We start from the raw sequence: 24026 nt of genomic DNA on the forward strand, positions 1-24026 counted from the left end.
CGGGTCCACCAAGAGATCACGGACTTTAGTCAAAATCTCTGCGCTCATTTGTCTGGTCTTACAGATACTGCGCGCCGCATTCCGCTTCCGGTGCACGTGCAAATAAGCGTTTTCCGTTTGCTCTTTCGTACGGGCCGCATTTAGTGCGGAGAATATTTCGGGCTCCAGCAAAAAGGGCAATTAATACCGCGACAACTATGATATTACGAGCCGCTTGCAATCTATTGAATTAAATTACGCAATCGTCGATATAGTTTATGAAAAACGTTGCACTAATATTTTAATACCATTTATTTTCTGTCAATCTGCTTCAAAACAAAATAAGATATATTCTTAATATAAATATAATTTAAAAAACAAATTTTAAAAATAAATTTGAAAAATAAAGTAAAGCTCTATTCCTTTATAAATTGCGTGAATATTTTTTTATTTGAATAATAAATTCATATTCAATTTTATTCAGAATTGCAAATTCGCTGACAAATATGCTCTTCTTCCGAATATCACTGAAATTTATCAGAAAGAAAACCGCGAAAGAGATTTATCAGCAGAGTTTTATCGGATCATGGTCGGAACGCCATTGCAAGTTCGCGTATCGTCGTATCGCTTTGTATCGATTCCATCGGCGATGGTCCGCCGATTGCCCGATTAATTATGTCCGTTCGATGTCCCGTACGTGTAGCGCAACATAATGAAAGCGCGTCAGCGATCTCGCGAGGGTTTGTTTTCCGATTAATAGCCGATTATCAGTCGGCGATTGCGACGTGATTGATTATCGCGCCGTTTCCATTTAACCGCCCTCGCGCCCACTTCGTCATGTGTTCTTCGATTTAATTAAAAACTCGTTCGAGTACACCGCGTCCCTCGCGAGACAGCCGCAGCTATTCTCGCGGTGCACCGGAAGCGGAGGCAATAATTGTCCGCGGGAATTAATGGGAATGGAGAAATTGTCTCACCTGCAACCTGTAGTTGGGATCCTGCGTCGCTGCGTGGGCCGCGAGGAAGGGGTCGTAGTAAACACTGCAAAAAGTAGAAAATCACCAATGAGTAACGAACGGCTTATCCGCTTGTCCGCCACTGCGCAATCCCGTGGGGATTACCGAATTTCTGATTTTACGACGCGCACTCTCTCTCTCGCGAGGCATAATTAACGTTACAACCGAGCGCGCGTGTCCAATTATTTTCACTTCGCAAAGCTTCAATACCTTTCATTTATACAAATAACTTCTTTGGAAAAAAAAAACCCGCGTTTTGCGACGGTCCCCATATTCTGCGCGTAAAATATTTATAAAGACTCCAATATATTGGATACGATAGGGACATTCGGTTAAAAGCTGCCACTTCAAAGGAACCTTTAATCTTCTGATTCAATAATGCACAACGCTTGTTTAATAGAACGTCGCGTGTATATTAAATATTCGTTCGCGTTCGGTCGCAAAAATAAAATTGGAAATTTATTTCTGAAATACGATAATCCGCGCTTTGCGAGGATAATGGAGGACGACAGAGGCGATAAACTTTGTCCCTCTTCCACGACCGCGCGAACCGAGTTTGTTTTATGCGCGAAAATCATAAATTATGCCGAGGAAAAGGTTGATTGCTTTATATTGCATCCGCACAGAAGTGTTCGCAATGGAATTAGTTTTTATGACTCGCTCCCATTATTATCCTCGTCGGAGGAGACCGTTGTTAAAAGTCTATTTAACTTGAGCGAGCGATAATCTTGTTTTAAAGAACTCCCCGGAAAAAAAAGTTGTTGACTCTACGAGATGCGAATTCGCGCCCCGTTTCGATCGTACGAATGGAAAAAGTTGCGGGACGAGGAATTTTTATATAATATATCGCGCGACACATACACACGTACACACTCACACACGCACCAGATGTTTCGTAAAATACGAGCATAATGTACAGGAGTGAATTCAATACGTATACTGATAATGGTGAGAAAAAAAGCCCGCATAAACATTCGTTTTACATTTGATTTTAATGCATCTGTTTACATCCGTTTGCTACTTTTTTAGAGATTCATGGAAAACATAAGCAATCGAAAACGGTCTATTGAAAGATGTGGCAAATATATCTGGGACGAACTGTTATTGGGATAAAATTGCATGTCTCTTGCCTTGTCAATATTGAATTCAACAAAAATATACGCCATTCTGTGTTCCATAAATCTTCGTAGGTGTAATCAATATCATCTATCGACATCATTTTGCACATCGCTATTGTTGTTATTGCGAATAAATTATCGTAAATAAAACATTGAAAACTATCGACTGCTCTTACAAAAAAAAAAAAAAAAAAAAAAAAAGAATTTTCCAGGTCACAAAAATATTTACAAGTAGACAATAAGATACTTGAAGTCAATAAGATAATATATGGTAAACAACTAGAACCCAGTTCATACCGAGTTTTATGCCAAAAATTATTGATCCCAAAGAAACATGACCGTGACTCAAAAACAAATCTGGTGAAATAAATATATTTATACCAGAACGATATTCCCTTTGATCGTTTTACGCTATTTTCCTATACGCAGAATTCACTCCTGAAATTATACGAATATTTTACAAAGTACACGTAATATTTATTGGGGAGAAAAAAAATGTCTGTTAATACCCGGCGTGACAATGCGCGCGATTTTGTTTTAAGATAAAACACGATGTCATTTTCTTCTCTATAATCTGTTTTACGTTAATAATTTGCATTCGCAAACGAAACGGTACGGGCATTAAATTAAAATGCATGACGCATATACATATATATATATGTAGATATTGGGTTTGACAAATCCGATTTCGCGGCCGGGGCGTGCATCGATGTAACGGGCTTCGAAGATTGATTTTCGTCCGTATTCAAATTTTTCATTCCTGCCAACGCCATGTCCAATTCCGTAACGTTAAAATGAACGAACGATTGACGGTTCGACGCGAATGCTTGCTCCTAAAAATCCGGAATGATAAAAAGTTAAAAAAAAAAAAATAATACAAGATAAAGTGTCCATATCCTGCAACGATTTTTGATTTTCAATAGGAAAAACGGCGCGCCATCACCGCGACGTGGTAATCCCCGCGCTGATCTGACAGTCGCGTTTTAATCTTCTAATCGGTCAAAGGGCAGTTCGGCGGAATCGAATCTTTTTTTCTTCCACCCCGGACATTTTCCCTTTGATCATCCTCAGGCAGGGAAGCAATCCAAGAGTGTCTTTTCTCCGCTCGTTCCGAGTCTTCATTTAGCGAGAACCGAGCGTTTCCTCGCAAATTATAATCCGCATTGCGCGCGGAGTTACGCGGACGTGTTTGCGGGAGAGTTTGGGTTTGGAAAGGTGGACATGCAGTGTGCAGACGCAGTGAGACTGACAGGCAAAGCCTTGACGAGCGGCGCGTGCACAAACTCATTGCAGCGAGTAATCTCCCCTCCCCCCTTCCTCCCGATCGTTCTCGATATCACTCGATGATCTTCGACGCGCGATAAAGTGATGGAGTGTATGCACTCGACGATACACCGATTCGAAATACAGTTTAAATGACTATTATCGAGCTACTGCGAGTCATTAAAGCTGTTTACGAATACTAATATTTGCGGAGAATTGAATTTATAACGCGCGGCAAAAATTTGAGAAGGAACAACAAGAGACTCTGGTCGCTAAACTAAATCATTTTCGGATGATAGAAAAGATCTTTCGGACAAGAAGAATATATATCGTACATTGTATCAAAGATAAATATAAAATAATTAGCCGGAGGGTGCGATCTAACGGGTTTAGAGCTCGCGAGTTTAAACTTTATCGCGTGAAAGAACTAGTGGCATATAAATCACGCTAAGTACGTAAGTACCGATCGTTAAGGAGAAAAAGGCTATCGCGAAAAAGTCTTTCGAAACTTTAACGACGCACGCACCACTCCTACACCCCCCCCCTCCTCTCCTGGCTACGTAAATTAATTATCGTCGTTACATCACACGTCCGTTTTTATCGCCCGGCGAGAACCCTCGAACGCAAAACTTTACGTAACGCAAAACTTTACGTAACGCGAAAAAGTACTTCTCGTAGCGCACTTCCCGATTACTCGCTGCAGGAGAAACTCCCATCAAAAAGAAAAAGGATATGTACAAAAGATACAAAAGACAAGCGGCTAAACACAGACGAAGAAGATAATCTCAAAGATGGACCGGTCTCGATCGTGCGAGTGGAGATACGTACTCTGTTAATGGCATTTGTCGGGGGTCTTTCTTTTTTTTCCTCCAAGTGCAACGTCGAAAAGAATCAAGTGACAATTCAGATCGTCCGAAACGCGCGTTGTCGAAAACATCATCTCTCGTCCCGCGATCGATCGTGAACCCGATATTCAATTAATTGTTAAGACGCCGACGCTGGCAATGCCGCACACAACAGAGTAATACAATACCTCCCGAAATACCTGCGTCCGGCGATCAGACGCGCGATCCGACCTGGACCTGGATATACTTACGCGGATGCGAAGGGATGCAGGGCCGTGGCTGCAGCTGCGGCTGCGAGCGGCCCCGGATTCCTAGCCAGCGCCAGGGCGGCCGCGCTGGTCGGGAAAGTCGCCCTTGCCGCTCCTACTCGGCCACGCTGTATGGCGACTCCTCTGAGCGCCGCGGCTGCAACAACACACCACACACACGCGCGCGCGAGTAACGCGCGCGCACATGCACAATTACAACCAGGGTCGCCTTACCTTGAGGGAGACTTACGTTGCTATCGACCAGAGGACTCCCGCAGGACTCCAGGCTGCCAGCTTCCCCCGAGGAACCGCGCGGCGCACATCGTCAGCCTTCGGCGAGACCGAGGTCGGTGGTACGCGAGGCTTGATTCAATACCCAGTTTATATACGGGACTTTTAGGGATCGATATTCCGCCTGGGAATTAGCTCGTCACGAACGTTTCACTGTCGCGAGGGAATTTGCGGGGGAGACAAAAAATAAAATTTGCCAGGGCGTCTAGGAAATTTTCACCGTGCGACTCTGGATCAGTCAGCACGTTCGGCAAACTCGTAGTCGAGTGCAATATTGATTTACCGGTCGTTTTACTGAGTTTTATCTATTCATCTGCGAGATGATATCGCACCCCCCTCATCAAATTTTGATAACAAGGTTTTTGAATTTCATAGAAATAATTCTCTTTCCAAAAATCGATGCAATATCATTATTTGCGTTCACTTTTCAATATTTCGTTTAATTAACTGCAATTATGCGAAGAATAAGATTATTGTTTGTGCACTCTTGTAATTTGATTCGCTGGGAAGTTTAAGGCTTTTGAACTTTTTTTTTTCTTAATCGAAAAATTAATTCGAACTCTTGCCAGTGGGAATTCAAACGACGAGGTGCATGTAATCAAAGAAGGAAGAGGACCTGACTATCGAAATGAAATATTACCCCTTTTAATGTGCTTACAGCACGGACGATGCAAACGAAAAGGAAACCAAGCACGATTTACCGATCTGATCATCCTGCCGGCGCAGAGGAGGCGCTCTCGATTTAAGAAAAGTTGCGGCACGAACAGGAAATTTTGTTCTTCCTATCAAAGATCGGCTTTGGAAAATTGCCCCCCGAGAAGTAAATACGAACATCGAAAAACACCGGAGAACCTCGCGGCGTAAGAAAAGAAAGAGAACCGAAAATAGAAAAGTTCGCTTCCTCCGCTCCGCTTGCATTTGACACTCGGGAATGGCCTGGAAAGAGAAAGAAACGGGCCACGAAACTTGGCGAAACGGAACTTGTCCCGCAGAGGAACCGCTCCTTTACGAGTATATCAATTTTTCGGTGCGTTTTATCATTGCGATTCGCTCCGGGACAGGTCGCCGCAATTTCTTTCGTCGGCGGATAACGTAAATAGGAACCTATGTGCGATTTCCGCGAGGCAATCGAAAATTCGCGTGCTCGGAGCGAGTGATTCAAATCCTCCTTGAAGCTGCAGCTGCGTCCCTCACACCTCGATGAAAATCGAGGTTTCGCGAATCTGCCAAAATAAAATAAGAGGGAAAAGAGGGAATATATATGAAAAAAAAAAAAAGTAAACTCGAGGAAAACGCAGCACCAATGTAAGACACTCTGCAAAACGCTCGCGTCGATGGTCTTGTTTTTCAGTCGGACTGATTGACAGGGGGTTTTCGAAGGTAACATTTTCCCAATGGGGGCTGAATAGACGGCGACGTGAATGTCGCGACTCAATCCACATTGTGGAGCAGCTGCCGGTTGCATGATCGACGCCGGGCCTCGTAAAGGGGAAGACCGCGCGCGGGCGCGCACAGCTTCCGGAAGCTGACGGCGTTACAACGCCGGGCTGCAGGGCTTTCCTGTCCCGGTGATGCATTTCAGATTCGCGAACCCTCGCTCGGTGAATTTCGACGAGATCATGGAATATTAAACCCAGCATTTTCAGGGTAGACAATTCAAGATATTACGATCGGTAATCTTGCGACGAAGAATTAGAAAATGGCAGGGAAAACGGAAACATAATGTTTCCCCGATTCAAGACTCAAGAAGAACAATTGTTACTTGAACAAGCGTTTAAAAAAAAAAGCGATTCTTGGAATAAGAAGACTTAAATAAACGCTGGCCTCAATATCGTTAGGTAATATCAATTTGCCAGAGAGATAAATGATTTATCGGGGCCATCGTATGACGGATTGTATTTCTGAGATATTTCTTAATTTATGTTTTGAGCGTTGATAGATGACGTGATCGGAAGAACCCTATAGGTAATTCTGATGGATGGATAGTGACTTTAATGAATAGCCGTTGTATTGACGGAAACGACAAATGACGTTGAGCTATCGACATATTTGACAAGATAAAAAAAAAAAAGTTGGGAAAACAAACTCGGAGGGACGATGAGAAGAGATCTCTTTATCTCCGGCTGGTCCAAGTTGGAGCAATAAAAACTAACGATTCTGCCTACCTTTTCATCGGCACCAAGTCATCTCAAGTTCGGATCGGCTGCTGATGGAGCGATTTAACAAGTGTGCTTTCTCATTTATATACACGGTTCGCCTCGAAAATTCACCCTGAAGAGAACGAAGTTTGTTAAAAAGAATAAATTTTCTGATTCTTCAAAAAACATTCAATAAAGATTCTTTTATTACAATCTACCTATGTTTGTTAATTACTGATCATACAAGCTGTACATATTCAAACTATAGGTATGTAATAAAATTTGTATCAAATTAGCCAAGCAATGCATTTCTAGCTTAGAAAATTTAATGAAGTGTCACAAATAAAATGACGTTGTTACACAAAAAATTATTACACATATCTCTTTTAACAAATAGAACAAATAGGACAATCGTGAAAACGTATCTCTTTAACGAAATCTCTTCAAAGTGCTGACAATTAAAATTATACCGAAGGTATGGTAAACATATGCACTGTGTTGTTAGACTAGTAAGTTCAATTATACGAGCAGCAACATCAACAGCATCCTCAACAGACAACTACTGTGCAGGTAACTCGCGTGATGTTAGCGCAAACCAAAACGTAAGTTAACGAACAACGATGGGGGCGGGGAGAAGAATGGTTAATGGATCGGCTTGATCTAAAGGCGGATCAAGAATAAGAGCGTGATGCATAAGTAGCAGGCGCATTCCAAAAAAGAGAAGGATGGTTCGTGTGTGGAGGAGTCACAACGGCATCCTGAACTCCATCTTCCCACAGGCTCGCGTGATCTGTGGCACAGAAGTAATTGTCAACGTACATTCCCGGCGTATAAATATATGTACATTTTTTTTTTAGATCTCTCATTCGTATCGCAAATTATTAAAACACGTCTTTTAGATTCGCGTCTATAAAATCGTGCTCGGCAAAATTCTTTTTATCAATCGAGAGAAACGTCAAATCTTTGTTAACTTTACGTATCGATGATACATTTACGTCCGATTCTTCAATTTTCATTTTGTCATAATTGACGCGAGACAACGGAGTGTTGCATCAAATCGAAAAACTATTGTACTCCAAACCAAAGTAAACGAGGGATATATTTTTTGATAAAAGTATCGTTCGTACGCGACCGCTCGGACATTTCGGGAATACAACACGCGACCCGTTCGATTTCATCCCGGACAGTTTAAAAGCGCCCCGGCCGAACGATCGTTGTCTTCGGCCAAATTTTACGGGTGCGCGTGACACGCCAATTAGCGGCTATTAATTAATCGACCGCGCACGCGATGGCGGGCCGCCCGATCCAGCCCCGTCGCGCCACCGCCGTCGGTCCGGAGAAAATCCAAATTTACGGAAATACCAGTTCCCCGGCGAGGAACGAAGAGAGATTACACTCGCGAACAATGAAAAAGTTAAATACACTGTCGCCGGCTTAACAATGGGCCCTCTGTCCGTCCCCTTTACTCGAAATCGTACGTCGCGTCTACCACATCGTCAGGTGTAATTCTCGCGATAACGAAAGTTTCGTTTGAACCGCGCGTTGTAAATTCTGCGCCGCACCGCTGTTGCAAACAAATGGACTTTCCGTCGCCGCCGGTCTGCGCAAGTTTAATCGGAAACCAATGAGTGCTTACGAATTAAATATTAGCCCTTCCACAGCTGCCGCGAACTAAAACGCTTTCCATCTCGTATCTCGCGATCCATTTGTATTTGCGCGCGCGTGATCGTAAATATGTAAATACGATTTGTTATTCTCACAAAAAAAAAAGATATAAATCTTTCACGGCTCGACAGGACTTCCGGACAATTCTATTAAATACTTATTTAATCTTATAATCTTGAAAAAAAAACCGACTCAACGTTAATTTTCCTTGTCGCTAAAATTTTCATCGTACATCGAGAATTAATAATTTGTCACCAATTTTGTCACCTGTTGAATTTCTTATGAAGACTAGAGTTATACAAGAAACGTTAGTAGAAATTCATGCGATTATTTCCGGCCACAGATCAACCGCCGCTTGAAACGAGAGAGCTACCTAAACAGCCGATCGAGTCTGACTAATTAGGCGGAAAACATCGATATATCTATATGCGTGCCCTAAGGAAAGAAACGATGTATAATATATGTACACAGAGATATACAATATGTAACAGAGGGAGGGAAGGAACAAGTATACTGTGTTCGTCCAACTAGCATCAATGCAACAACCATGGCGGAGGCATTCGGGGTTGGTGGTTTTGCGGTTCGTGCACAAGTGAATATTCAAAAGAGAGAGGGGGGGGGGAGGGTTCTTTCCATTCTGTGTGCTATACACTGCCGATACGAGAATACATCGAGAAGAGGAAGGTGGCAACATTAATTATCAAGTAGTAGAAAGAAGAGACACAGTGAAATACACGAGAGAGGGAGTGGAAAGAGTGGGAGGGGGTGCAGAGGGGAAAGCGGGATGAACGCGATACGGGGGGGGGAGGGACGGTCGTTCGTCAGACACGCGCCCGCAATGTTGCCCGATGCTGAATTTATGGTGTATCGATTTACGCGACGGATCTGCCAGAGAGAGATCGCGAAATTTCGCGGAGTACATCACACGGCGTCATTATGCGCGATATGATAAGAATAACGCGCGTAAATTAGCGTGCCCGCCGCGAATTCACCGTAATGAGTTAACCGACGCGAATCGGAAAAACACGCGTATCGCCCGGGTTCTTGCTTGAATAAAAGCGGCGGGCATTTCGCGATTCGCGCTGCGGCACATAATGGAATCGTAATGGAGTCCGTATTCCCCCCGGGGAGAAATATTCCCGATAATTAAAAATGAAACGTCGAATGCCGCGGCGCGCGATTAACCCGCTGCGCTGATCAATTACGTGACGTATCAATTCTCTACCTTCTTCGTTTGTACAAAAAAAACTTGAAATATCGCGAGCAAATCCATCTACGAACATTACGTACATTGTTATCTAATATAATTTCAAGATTTAAGACGGACGACGCGCGAGCGAAAAACGTACGGAATGTCGCTCTGGATTCTTATTCGAGGCGAAGGTTTTTAGTTCTACTACGCGAATTACTCATCGTCCGGCATTGGCCAAGGCAACCCGGAAAAGACGTTCCTTTCGCGCGCGGTGTACACATATACAGCCCGTATAAAAGCCGGATGCGAGCTTTGTACGCGAAGGCTCTCGGAGATTACCTCGGGCGGGAATTTTTGCCAAGCGTGCGCGCGGGCGCGACCTAATTTGAGAGATTTAATTTAAGAATTGACCTAATTACACCGAAAAATGGACGGAGGGAAAGGGGAGATCGCGCGGTCGGCGAGCGGCGAACTTTTCAGTCGCCGCATTGGGGTCGCGCACGGATTTCAAACAATTTTCAACGATCGCGCGAAATATTTAAAATTATGCATCAGATATCGAACTCTGTCGGTCGAACGCCGTCTTCCGTTCTCGCGATGGATCGGTCGGGGTGGAGTCTTTTTTTTTTGATCGGGGGATGGTGTTCTGTGGGGGGGTGTTCGTGCTCTCGTTTTATATACGAATGACTTTTTCGAGCATATGCAACACTTGGATTTGCCTCGGTGCCGCGCTCGCGCGTGCGGTAAGGATCCTTAAATCAATCCGTACCTCCGTCTCGCCGCCGCTCTGGGTGCAAGGACGAGCGGTGCAGCTGCAGGCGATGGGGTCACCGCGGCCGCGGCGACCGCTGCAGCTGTCGCTGCCGATGGCGCCGCCGCTCCTAGCCAGCTCCACGGCATGGCCGGCAGCCTGTATCCTGTATTTTTGTCAGAGACCGTTAGTCCTCCTCCCCCTTCGTCACGCCGCCGCGTAATCTCGCGCAAAATCGGGCGGGAGCACGCGGGCGTTTCTCCTCTTAATCCAGCGCGTTCTTAATCCACCCCCCTCGCTCGCTTCCGATACTCCGGAAGAGCGCCGCGTCACGTTCGCCGACGGTCGTGCAATCGGATTTAATAGTTAACGAACGAACGCGGCGCGGCATCACCGGCAATCGCTCGGGAAACGCTCGGTCTCGCGCGTCATAAAAAATGAAAGGTAGATTCCTCTGTCCCTTTTTTTTTTTCTTTTAGGCGCGAGCATTTCCCCGCGGATTCCTCTGGCTTAACAGCTTCGAATTTCGACGTTAAAAGTGCAGTCCCAAGGCGCGGGCGACCGAATGCCGCTGAATAAGTAATCGCGCTTGTCAATAATTTAAATTTCGACCGCCGAAGTGTTTGCACGACTGCCGCGAGCGTATCGCGGCGCTGCCCTTTCGCGGGGAGTGGATTAAGAGCCTCAGAATATACTGAGACTCTCCTCTTCGTGAGTCACGAGAACGCCAGCTTTCGTTACAACGATATTTCGTCGAACGTCAGAACCGTTGCATTAAAAAGGTCTGATCGCGTTTTGTGAAATATTAGCGGACACATTGTCCGTGCGGTTCGGACGATCGCACCAAAATATTGTTGTCGATTGAAATACAAACGAGACGCAGAGAAACGATTCGGTCGAAATTTGTTTCTTCATTAGCGATTTTATGAATTTCACTGTTGAAGTCACTTTCCACCGAGCCATTTGTCTGCGCGACAAAACGATGCTTCGTAGTCGCAAATATAAGTATCTTATCCTATTAATAATTTTGAGCGGATAATGGCATTTTTTTCGGTGTCAGTTAGCGAGTACCTTTCTACATTGTACGTTAAAAACGTTTTGCTGCTGCTTATAAAAAAATTATACAGATTGTAAAATATTCCTGGCAAAATTTTCCATTGATTTATCTTTGCACTGCAACACAGAAGATAAAGATTAAATATAGACGGACGAAGGATGAGCTGTAAATGAAAGCTTCCCTTTCTCGCCGCCTGTAAAATGATTGCGCGATTCGAATTTACTTTAAATTTGAATCGACGAGTTGAAACGAGCGAAACGTGTGAGTGAAGATTGCGCTATTTTGCTTGTGATTTCACGTGAATAAAAAATTCTCTCTCTATCTTTTTCTCTTTCTCTTCCATTTAACCGACCAAATAAAGCCACTCGATAGTATTGGAAATTTAAAACAAATGGATATAAAAATGATAATTGATACGACAGAGACGTGTGTGTACGCGTATCGCAAATCAGATGTTACGTAGTTACGTGCCCTCTTCGAAGTGCCGCTCGGAACACACGATTTAACGTAATATCGGTCTCTTTAAATGTAATTATTAGTCGATAGCGTAATAGTAACATCATTATCGAAATTACCTGAATTACATCAACTATCGGCAATCGGAAAATGAACATTTGTTGGATCGCTGCGCAAATGTGATGCAAATATAACGAAAAAGAGCTTACGCCACAAATTTCGCTTTGGTATTCGCGATTAAAAAAAAATCACGCAATATCAATTATGCGTATCATTGATTCTAATTAATCGTTAATTTTCAACTAGTTTCAATTAACGGGATCCCGATACTGTCGCAAAATATAGATAGCTAACGCAACAGAGACAAACGGCGGCGGCCCACGTACGATCGGGCAAAGAGGATTATAGTTCCGCCGTGACGAACAAGATGAAATTTTATGCAAAGCTTGCGAAACTGGCTCGTTAAGGCGATACGCACCAGGCAGATTTATTGCGTTCTCTCTCTTTCTCTCTCTCTCTCTCTCGAAAGTTTCCAACATTTCTAAAGCTTCGTTAAATCGTAACGGCGCCCTCCCCCCGTGTGAGACGGTGAAAAAAAGAGTCGGGGGGGGGGGGAGGGGGAACTGCGACTGGAGATTTGATTATGGCCGACGGATCATCCCGACGCGGTGTCTCTCTTTTTTTTTTCTCTTCACGCGGTAAATCGAAAACGGATTAATTTTACCGCGAGATCGCGCGCACGCAAAAGCGGCTTCTCGAGCCGTGTCTCGCTATAACTCGATGCTTCTCGATACGGATTTATTAAGTTCCATTGTATTCGCGTCTGACTGTTAAACCCGACGATTCGCACAATCAGCCCGTTCGGCTCCTCTCCACGCGCTTGAAACCCTTCATCGCGCTGCGAGCGATTTACGATCGTAATTAGAAAACCCTTTAACTGCTATTTCACGTCGCGATATTGTTACCTCGATCAATTCAGCGAAATAATGTCCGATTAAATAATTAGCGAGCAATAAAAATGTCGCGTAATCTTCTTGCGGTCAATTGGAATGGAATTACAAAATATCGAAATGTGAAATAAATCTTACGCCTCTACGATAAAATATTGTTTAAAACACGTGTTTATACCTCTTCATTCGCGCGTATAATATAATAATTTAAGATAAATCTTACAGCAATTGTCAATATTTAATATACGCGAATATACGATGTTTAAACAAAAAGTCTGCTGTATTCTAAATATTTATGTACAAAGGGAAGACAGAAATGTAAATTATCGCGAATTCTCGCGTGTTGTTGATAAAGCGCACTTTGGTGTACGCAGTATTGTTAATTACGGTTCATTTTTCATGCTAGTTTATTTGCTAAACGACCGCGACCTGCATATTTCGCCCGGAGTATGCACAAACGAAATATTAATTACGATATTTACTCACTGATTTATTACCAATCAACGCGGTGCCATTCGTGCGTAATTGCATATTTGATGTCCGATATAATTTTACACACAACTGCGCACTTTCGCTCGAAGCGTACATGTACGCTTTTTCCCCCCCCCCCTAATTCTGCAAACGTCAATCGAAAATCTAACAATGTCGATCGCCCTACCGATCCGAAATGTACCTGTTACGTATGTATCTCGCGCGTGTCCGGCAAAAATATTAAAATATTCAAACTGCAAACCGCGCACAGGCACCAAATATCGCGAGATACACTGACCCGTTCTTCAATCCCACAAAAAAAAAAATCAACGTTGCCGAAATCATTTGCGAAAACATTTGCATGATGCGTAAATAAAATTCACTCGTTTACATTGCGATTATATTAATTTGTAGAGCGCCGATATTACGCAAAATTTCGGAAGCCTCCTCGCAAGAGAAGCTGAGAGAGGCTTTTTATTGTTGTTGTGTCTCGAGAGGCACGAGAGGGCACGGTATTGTAAAGTGCATGATATAATTAAGACGACGGAAGGAAGAGCTGACTGATGCGGAGCATTAAATTTAATGAGAGAGGGAGAGGAATACGAATAAAAAAATTCCCGTCGGGACTTGATAATTTCTCCGATTGGGTCCGAGAATTTTCTTTACGTTGTTAGGCAAACTTTCAAAAACAATTACTCACAAAAACCGCCGGGGCGACCTCGTAATTTCTGATTAAACGGAGGGACATTCGTTCTGCTCGATCTCAAACTCGTGAAAATTTGCGATAACCTATGAAGCGCGTCGAACTTGTAGTGAAACAAGGAGTAATTTTATCACTCTCGCGAGTGGTATATATTTTTACGTAACAACGATTATCGCGATTATAAATCCTACTTTACGTTTTTTGTACTTGTCCCGTGTAAATCCTCGCGAGAATGTGGCCGCGCCGCCGACGCGTGTGTATTAAATGGAAAAATGGCAAAACTCCGAGGTAAACCGAAACGAACTTTACGGACTTGCGCGTAAACTAATTATCCCCTCTTCCCGTCCTCGTTTAATTAATTCCATCCGCAAGGGCTGTGACGAGTCGGATATAACTCAAGATTGAATGAATAAAAACGGATGAACTCCGAATGAATCATTTCTTTAATTAAACGAACGTAGAAGGAGGAAAGATGGTATTCGGATCGCTTGAAATTTTAAATTGAAAACTTAATTGCACCGGTAAAATTAACACCCCGAGATAATTATTGTTATGCCAGATGTAACGAACGGCATTCCCGGACTGACAATCGCTTTTGTAGCAAAAATGCAGTTCGGAAATCAGATTAACGTCGTTGATCGAAGAAATATGAACGTAATCGAATCTCCTATTGTATACTTTTCAATTTTACACGCGAGATAAAATGCGGGAATAATATTTTTGTCGCCCCGTACGTCGCTCCGCACGCTTATCAATTATTACGCGATAACTTCTCGTCGCGCGCGCGCCATTTTCAACGCAATTTACCCGATAATGAGAATATTGGAGGAAAAGGAACTTTTATCGCATGTTACAGCGTGGAACTTCGTTAATGCGCATCTGGGCCATCCGGCCTCGTCGATATAATTTTTGATACCAACAACGGCGCTTTTACCGCGTTCGCCGGTCATAATGGTCGGTTATCACGTACCACGTTATCATATCACGTACCTATTTAATTTCACGTAATCACCTAGTGTATTAAAATTCACAATATAAATTTTCAACGCCTCCAATAGACCGTGCGGGGGGCGGGGGTCCCGCAGAATCCCGTGAAACGCGAGTCATCATCCCTTAAATTCCAGACGATATATTCGGCCGTCTAGCGCCCCGACGACTTTCGCGTATACGTTATTTACGCCGTGGAATTTTACGCCACCCCGACCTTATCGTTCGTACGTAACCGGAAGAAAAATTCCAATAAAGAGAAAACGTCGCTGTCTCCCCTCCCCCTCCCCACGAGACGGTCGAACCGCGTCAAAAAAAGAGCTAAACGCTTTCTCGCTTGATCTCGCCGTGCGTTTCTCGAGACAACGATAATATTTAAAGACATCTCGAAACGGCAGCGCGGACAAACGTTTAAACATTCGAAGGAAAGTGATTTTTTTTTTTTAAGGCAGCTCGACTTGTCCCGTAGCAACGTAGGGGCTTGTAATTTTTTTTTAAGAACGTAACTCTCGCGATTCAAATCGTTAACAAATTTTGAATGCGTCCGGGACGTCACGTTGTCGCATGGCGACGAGCGCGCGCCGGCAGAAAAACCATCAGGCGGAGATTCGGCGGAAATGCGCGAGATCAACGGGCGCGTCGCGTTTTAATCGGCGTCCGTGGATGCGAGTCGGGGAGTCGTCGGCGGTGCTGTGAGTAATTAATATGATTGAATCCTGAGGAGAGACGGGAAGGAAGGCGAGGGGTGCAGCGCAGGGCTCGTGCAGCTTTGAGGCTTTCGTTTCGCGGCCGGTGACACGCGCGCGCACACGCGGAGAGAACGGGGGAGAGAGAGAGAGAGAGGGTGACTCGGAGAGCACGAGAGCACGGGCGGTGGGTCGGAGGGTGCGGCGAGGGTTGCTGCTGGCAGGGTTGCCTACGAGCGATCAATAAATGCCGCTGCCAGCATCCACCCCTGGACCCCCCACGTCTCTCCCACGTATCGTCGTCTCCCTCCTCTCTCGCTTCATCTCTGTCTCTCCTTCTCCGTTCGTCCTCCATCGCGCTCTTCCTTCCATATTTCTCTCTCTCTCTCTTTCTCTCTCTCGCGCACGCTTTTGCACACGGCGCGCCTCGAATCTCTTTCCGCCGCTCGCGAGATACAACTCGATACAACGAGAGGGGAAAAAAAAGGGAGGTTCGAGTTTACCTATGTATTCCCGAGCGAAGCTGTGCACAACCGCCTCGAGAGAGCCACCGGCGATGGCGGCGGCGGCGGCGGCGTGGCTCGCAGACACGACGGATACGCGAAACGGCAGCCGAAAATCCGCCGTTTAGGATACCGGTGTCGCCGTGAGGAAGAGTGCCGCGCGATGCTCGATTGATTTTCTCGCTAAGAGAGGCGCCGAGAGCGAGCCCACTTTTGCGCCGACACGTGAGAAATTGAAGGGCCGCGCTGCCGCGAGAACGAGGGGCAGGCATCCTCATTTGTAAGGGCCTACACCCTTTAGGCACGTAGTCGTATCCGAACGTGGCACCTTGCAAATTGTAATTCTACTGCCTTTTCACATTTACAGAAAGAGAGAGAGAGAGAGAGAGAGAGGAGAGAAACAGAGAGAGAAACAGAGAGAGAAAGATAAAGGATGAACAACGACATCTTGATCTCCAGTCTCTCAATTTGGAAACGTATAATTTGTGCGAGAGGATAAAATACTGGATTTTATGTAGAGTTAAGCGGGGAACTGGCGCTTGAAATTATTCGATGTCTCTGAAAGTGACGGCTCCGCTCGCGTGCGAGGCGAGCAATTGAATCAACTCGCTCGCCTTTTCCACGCGGCGCGTTCGAGTCGTAAATCACGAGCCACTTAAGGCGTAATTAAGCCGCATTAACTTTACAAAGTGAGCGAGAATGTGGAGAATCAAGATCGAAGATCACCTCTGTTGCGCACTCGCGATCGTCTCGCGAAGATTAAGACGTTTGAATTGTGTTTCGGGCCGATGGTTCCCTCCGATTCGTTTCGCTCATTTCCTCGGGGGATCACGGGGTTTCGTCGTACCGGGGGCTTTTAAAACCACGGGAGGAGGGTTCCGATACGTAGATAAAACAACTTTGTAAAACCGCGAAGGGAAATATCACCGCGACACGAATCGAATTAAAAGGGCGACCGAATATATGGAAAACGAATTTAAAATATTCAACTTAAAGCTACCCCGGAGAGCGTGAGCTTGCAACTTTCACGAACGCGTTAATAATCAACGAAGCTTTAGCGATCGGCGTGGTATTCGCCGTAAAAAAAAAAAAAATCATCGATTTCCAGTAACACGTACGTAACGCGATTGCGTTGTTACAGTACACGTAACAATTGTTTCGTGAATAATAAACATCGTTCACCGGACTGGAGAAATATCGTCGACTTAATGACCTCTCTCGTAAAGTTTATTAAACTCGGGAAGAATAATAGCGGCGGATATTAAAGCGTACGTCACGTTAAGCGTTTCGCACAAACAAATCTGCCAATAAGTTATTACGGATTCTGGGAATTGACCGGTGACGAAGGGCGGTGGCGAGGTGGTCGACGAAACGTCAACGTCGAGGAAGAGAACGGAAAAGAAGATGCGGGCACTAACGTATCCAGCGAGGATGACGGGGGGAGAGAGGGAGACAGGAAAGGAAGAGTGAGAGAGAGAGGAGGGGGAGTATGAAATGTACCGAGTGAATAATAGAAACGTGAGAGAAACAGAAAAGTAAAAAACATACACGAAAAAACAGGTGTGAATATGCAGCCGTGGCAGGCTGAAAAGTCAGTCAAATGCACTAGAACCACAGTCGCATAACCCAACGAGTAAAGCAACAGTGATTAAGGTGTGGTGTTTACATAACGTACTTCTCTTGGCAAATTACTTGGAATTCAAATCAACGCTCACAGGACTAATGACGTTAGCAAACAGGGGTGACTTCTACCGCGACCCGCGCGTTGAGAGTGCACGACGGAACCTTCGATATGTCCGAGACACGTAAATATATATATATCACGTTTCGTCCCCTCTCTCGTCCGGATTCGATTCCAAGGCCGCAGAGAGGGTGAAATTCACGAAGCTAGTGCTCTTCGCTAAGGATGCCAAATCTCTAGCTACGTGAGACTCTACGTCGCGCTTGGAAGGTAGATACGCGAAACTGAAATTATCATCGCGGCACGTATTCGAATGACACGACGGAGGATGAAGTTAAACGTGACGATGCCTCTTGCTACGGTAGAGTCATTCTTGCGTTCGTTCTTACGAGAGCTCGCGCACCGGGAGAGCGTAACTGTCTCGTTAAAAGGACGGGGAAAAAAGCCGAGAGTTACCGTTGCACAATTGCCACTACGTTATCACATCGAGGCCGTTAATTATCCCGGTTAAGTGACGAATCCCGAAATATCGCGCGTGACGGTCGAAGAAAAATCTCGCCGGTTCTAATTCCACGAGCTTCGGCTTAAAATCTTGCGCGTTTCGCGCGCGCGCGCGCGCGCGCGTTATCGATTCGTCGGGCTCGCGCGCTCTCGCGCACAGACGAAGGGTCTCTTCTCTCTCCCGAGGGTCAAAAAGTTTCCTTCGCCATATTCCCCCCCCTCTCCCCCCAAGGCTTGCAATGAAAACCGCGCGCTCACCCCCGCGACGGGGAGCAGAGGCCAGAGAATTCTTGAAGCGGTGGATGAAGGCGCATTCTCGCATCGAGGTACAATGCAGGTATACAATATACGTGTCTCTTGCTACACAGATAGACTCGATCGCAAGGCTCGCAATCGGCCTCGACTCGTGTGCCGATCTCGCATGAGATATATGATATTCCATGCACTAAGAGATATATTATTCGTTCCAGAAGTATATAACAATAACGATTACGGTCTCCGAACGAAAGCCATTCAAAGATACTTCCGAGCAAATGGTGTGAGTGAGTAATATATACGCCAAAAAAGGAGATGCAGAGATTAGTATATATATATATGTATAATATATATATGTATAAACGTGAGCTCTTCTACTTTCACATCTCGCAAAGAAATCGCTATCTACGGGACACGGATCATCATGGTGATTCAACAACATTGTTCCCAATGCCGATACGGAGGGGGGGGGGTGGGGGGATGGATGCGCCTTCGCGTGTGCGTTCTCGCGACTTCGAACCCCCTTTCAACGACTTCGCGCACGCGACGTGGTAGATACATTCTTTCTTTCCGTCGTCGAATCACCCCCCCCCCCCCCGCGGTGACCGAGCGCGGACAAAACTAATCCGCCCGTCTAAATCGCTTTCACCGCGCCCGAGAAGCTTTTACTTTCTTCGAAAGTTTTTGCGGACAATTACCATCGGGAGGTTTCCAGTTGCGACGAGTAGTAGAGTTCTCGGGGGGGATGAAGCGACGGTTTTCCCTTAATAATCGCTCACGTTGGTGGTTCTCAAACTGTGCTTCTTTCCCGCGTGTATTAAGGATGCGAGAGGTAAAATTTAATTTTGCAAAATTGTTTTCTCCGAGTCTATTTAATAAATAGATATTTTATTAAACGCCAATAAATATTCAATGTTAATTAGAATATATAATATATATATATATATCTAATTATATGTAGATTAATAGAATTATAGAATAAATGTAATTATGGAAGCATTTACTGAAATATCTAACGTTAAATGGGTTTCAATCATTATAATATATATATATAGTTCTAGTAATTATTTCTCGAATAAATGTAAAATGAGATTTTCTATTGCTCGTGTCGTTTAATTCTGAAAATAATCGTAATGAGGCTCTGTTATTCCAGATCGGAGAATCGTTAAGTTCCAACGATTCGCTGACGGTTGCCGATGGTAAAAATTGGCGACAGCAATTTGAATAAAATTTAACTGCGCGTTTCTCACCGCATCAGCAGCGATAAAAGCCCAAAGTATGAGAACCACCGGATCGTTTCACTCACGTCGGAAAACGTTAACGCGTACGTTATTACGAAGGAATAACAGAAACGTCTCGGCGTTGATCGACGTCCGCGGAAAGCCCTGAGAAAACACTGCAGTGGCTGTTTTCGTAGTTACGGTGGCTTAATAATAATAATAATTTAGTTAGTCGATAAAAGAGCCCCGCCCTCCCCCCGCTCCCCCGATAAGTACGTGGAGAACTTTACGGCCACGGAGTATCGTTCGTCGAGAACACGAGATTGACTGAATCGGATCCTCTTTTTTTTTTTTCTCGGGAACAACGCCGACGGCGGCGACGACGACGACGACGACGGAGTCGTCCATCTTCTCGCCGAGCTTTTTCTTTCCAAAAAACAAAGCGCACTCCCGCTTGCGGCCCACTACTAAAAACTGCTGGCGGTGCTTGCACGCTCAGAGGTAACTAATTAAGGCTACGCACTGACGACTAATTAGTGGATGCCAGGCTAAACAATCAGTAAGAAAGGTGAACGTTGTGTATACGATCGGACTGTTTCTGAACAATGCTCCCCCTTCTTTTAGTGTCAAATAAGGACATGATTAAAGACAGGCGTTTTAAAGAAAGACGTGACGGAGATGCAAATTTTCAAATGGAAGAACCCGCAAGATTAAAACTAAATGCGAAATTTAACTTTGATTCCTACAATTTGTAAGTTTAATTTGGAAAATCATTGGTTGATTTATTTATAGAGTAACATATTGACATCTTCAAAAAAATATTAAGTTATTCTCAATAAAAAAAGATTCAATTAAAAAAAATTATTTTTTTGTTAATATGTGATTCTTTAATTGACTTCTGCTGCTAAAAAACAATCTTGATCGACTTTTGTTTAGAAGAAATCGATCACATTATGCAACTATCAATTGCAACATAAATATCATGGGAGGATGCGATTGTTCAAAAACGCGCCCTGCAATATTACATACTTGTGTGCCTGCTGAAATAATGTCGACGACGACGACGACGACGACACTCGCACGATTCTTTCGTGTGCGATCATTCGCGATCATACTCGGGTCTAGTTTTAAACGAGACGTGTCCCGCCGAGAATTTCGCGGACGAAACGATGCACAACGCGACTTACTTGAATTTACTCGCGAAGGAAAGAAATGGCGAGCGACGTGGCCGACACGATCGGCGATTAATTAAATGAAGAAGGACGGTATACCAGAATTAATTAGTTACCACTAAGTCAAAGGCGGCATTTGTTCGAGCATGCAGCAACCTTCGCCCGTTCAAAAAATTATTTGTCATGTCTCTCGCCAACTAACACACCGTGCCACGATCCATTAACATTAATCAATGACAATTAATAAACAGTTCCAAAAAAAAAAAAATAATCATAGTAAGAAGAGTAATAAGTATTACAGACTGTGCCGCCATGGCAGCCCGTACGTGAAGTAGTGACAGAGAACTAACAAAAAAAGAAAGGAAAAAATATCAAAAGAGATAGAGAGAGAGAGAGAGAGAGAGAGAGAGAGAGAGAGAGAGAGAGAAAATAGAACAAGTGAAACGAACATGCTTTCTCGTGTCTGTTGCATTTGCTCTTGCTCGTTAATTTTTGTCACACGCGATCATCCTTGCGGAAATATACTCGTTAGCTTGTGCAATATGCATCCTAATTTAAACGATATGTGAGAAGAAAGATACGAAAGAGCGCACGAGAAAGACAAAGAAAGAAAAAAAGAAAAGAAAGAGGGAAAAGAAGAGACGGAGACAAAGTGAGAGGGGGAAAAAAATAGATACTGAAAAACACGATACTGAAAGTCGCTTTCACAAACTACTTCGCAGCTTTGTAATGTATACGTTATGAGTGCACATATGTTTGTTAATCGTACGATACTGCCAGGACGGATTATCATACGTGTGAAATTACAATATAATAAATATGTGCCCGCGTGCATATAGCGCTAAACGGCGTTTCTGCGAAGAACGCATATACACGCAGATACATACGGCATATCGGTAGATATATATATCAATATATATATGTAATGTATATATATATATATTCACAGGTGAATCTCATATGAAGGCAAGCCAAGGCCACGACATGAGACGTGCAAATTAAAAAAGGTAATAATATTAAAAAAGAAGCAAGTAAAAAATTCTCTCCCAAAACCGCTCCAACCACAACCAAGCACAACCACAGGCAAGATACGGGCCTTTATGTCAACGAGACAATCATCAACCAGTGAATGTGGCGCATTACCGTGATTATTATATGTAATAGTAACAATTTAAAAAAAATATCTATATATATAATGTATGTATATATATACGTATGAGGTATATACGAAAGGCGGGTTAAATCGACGACGAGGAGGAGGAGGAGGAGGAGGAGGGACGTGTAAAGGGATGAAATAGGTGGAACCGGTTTGCAGCGAACTCGATCCGATAATTCGATTAACTGATCCTCGTTAGCGATGATTCCTCCCCCCTCCCCTCCCTCTGCCACCGTTCGCGCGCTACGGACGTAGTCGCGAACGCGAAGGGAGAGAGTCGTCTCCGCAGTTAACTAGGGTTAACGCTAATCGACGTCGAGTGCATTTGGTGTTTTGGTGGAATTAGGGTCCGAGAAGGACTCGGAAGGAGGACGGGGGGGACTCGGGAGGGCTATCAAGTGGAGGAAGAGACGAGTCGACGGTGTGTCCCGATTAATCGAACTGGCGGTGTGAGTGAGAATCAGTATAAATACGTATAGAGAAGGACATACACGCAAAAAAAAAAACAAGCGCGGCGACGACGCCGGGGAACGGGGATGGATTAATCGATTAATCTGCATTTCGGACACGAGTCTTTTCTCTCCTTCCTTCTTTTTTTTTTTTTTAAGGCGGCCTGACGGCCAGGCGGGCGTACGAGACTGTGAAGCGACCAAAAAGTGTGTGTATGTGCCAAAAAGAGGATTGTTAATGATCATTATATACGACATACTCTCGCAAGTCAATCATACGGAATTATTATTATGTACGTAAACGTAAATACCTCATGCTTTTACCACTGGACAGATAGAGCCCTAAAAGATTAAAAGCTACCAGGCGGGATACTTTCGTATCGTATTTCTCGGAGACACTTGAAGGGGGTGGGGGGGGGGAGGTGAGGAGTGTGTGGGACGTCTTCTCCGAGATTTCGCGACGCGCCTCTTTTCCTTCGACACCTGGCGTTCGCGTCCGAGACTCGAGATCAATTTCGCATGTGCATCACACGTGTAGCATATGCATCTCCTCTTCCTCCCAGATACCAATTTCGACTACTTTTATTCCGACATTTTTTTTTTATCTCCTTCTCCTCCTTCTCGGATCCACGTTTCTCGCGCTAATGCGATCAAATTGATATAATCAAGACAGATCTTTCCCTTTCTTCTTTCCCGCAAGGAAAACTAACGACCGAACGGAGACGCAGGGCTGAGAAAAGAAGCGCGTCCAAGCGGACTCGTCTCCGGGTTTGGCGCAAATTTCTATGCATTTTCACAATCCTTGCACATTCCGTGCCTACATCGCTCTCATCGTTGTTGTTACTTGCTACTCGCTCGATTCCGCTCTTTTTAATTCTCTGTTTCGTTCTTTTTTTTTTTGTTTGTAGGAAGGGGGCCGTACCTTTCGGAAATCATCGCATTCGGTGGACCTCTTATTCGATTATCGCTCGTATCTTCGGTCTATCTCGCCTTCGGTCCTTTTCTTCGGGATATAGCATCGTTCTTCCATAAGAGTCCTCTTTGGCCCTTCGCATTATGACACAAACAGCTGTTTGGCTGCTCTCTTCCCGATGTCCTGCCGTTGTCGTTTTCCTGTGCCGTTCTTTTGTGCCGTTGAAGTGTCGCAGGACGTTTCATTCGCAAAAGCACTCCTATGTTTCATCGAATTTTCGTAGACATGGATCCCGTATAAGTTACACGTACCTTCCGGAATGTTTGATTTATTTTCGTTATAAATAACCGCATCTTTTGA

The 24026-nt window shown here is 44.4% G+C and overlaps 1 protein-coding gene across 8 annotated transcripts in view; it reads right to left on the minus strand.

Annotated features, from left to right (window-relative positions):
* LOC105830666 (RNA binding protein fox-1 homolog 2) overlaps positions 1 to 24026 on the minus strand; it is a 284616-nt gene that overhangs the window by 12234 nt on the left and 248356 nt on the right. For 5 of the 8 annotated variants that reach the window (XM_036290412.1, XM_036290413.1, XM_012670151.3 and 2 more), the window contains 2 exons: positions 4473 to 4626; positions 957 to 1020 (listed from right to left, as the gene is read on the minus strand). In XM_036290412.1, coding sequence (XP_036146305.1) covers positions 957 to 1020; positions 4473 to 4626 — 218 coding nt within the window. Of the gene's footprint in view, positions 1 to 956; positions 1021 to 4472; positions 4627 to 10524; positions 10673 to 24026 lie in introns of all 8 variants that reach the window. The other 3 variants (XM_012670152.3, XM_036290411.1, XM_012670150.3) reach the window with 1 other exon arrangement.

The sequence above is a fragment of the Monomorium pharaonis genome, chromosome 7, assembly GCF_013373865.1.
Source record: "Monomorium pharaonis isolate MP-MQ-018 chromosome 7, ASM1337386v2, whole genome shotgun sequence".
Classification (NCBI taxonomy): Eukaryota; Metazoa; Arthropoda; class Insecta; order Hymenoptera; family Formicidae; genus Monomorium; species Monomorium pharaonis.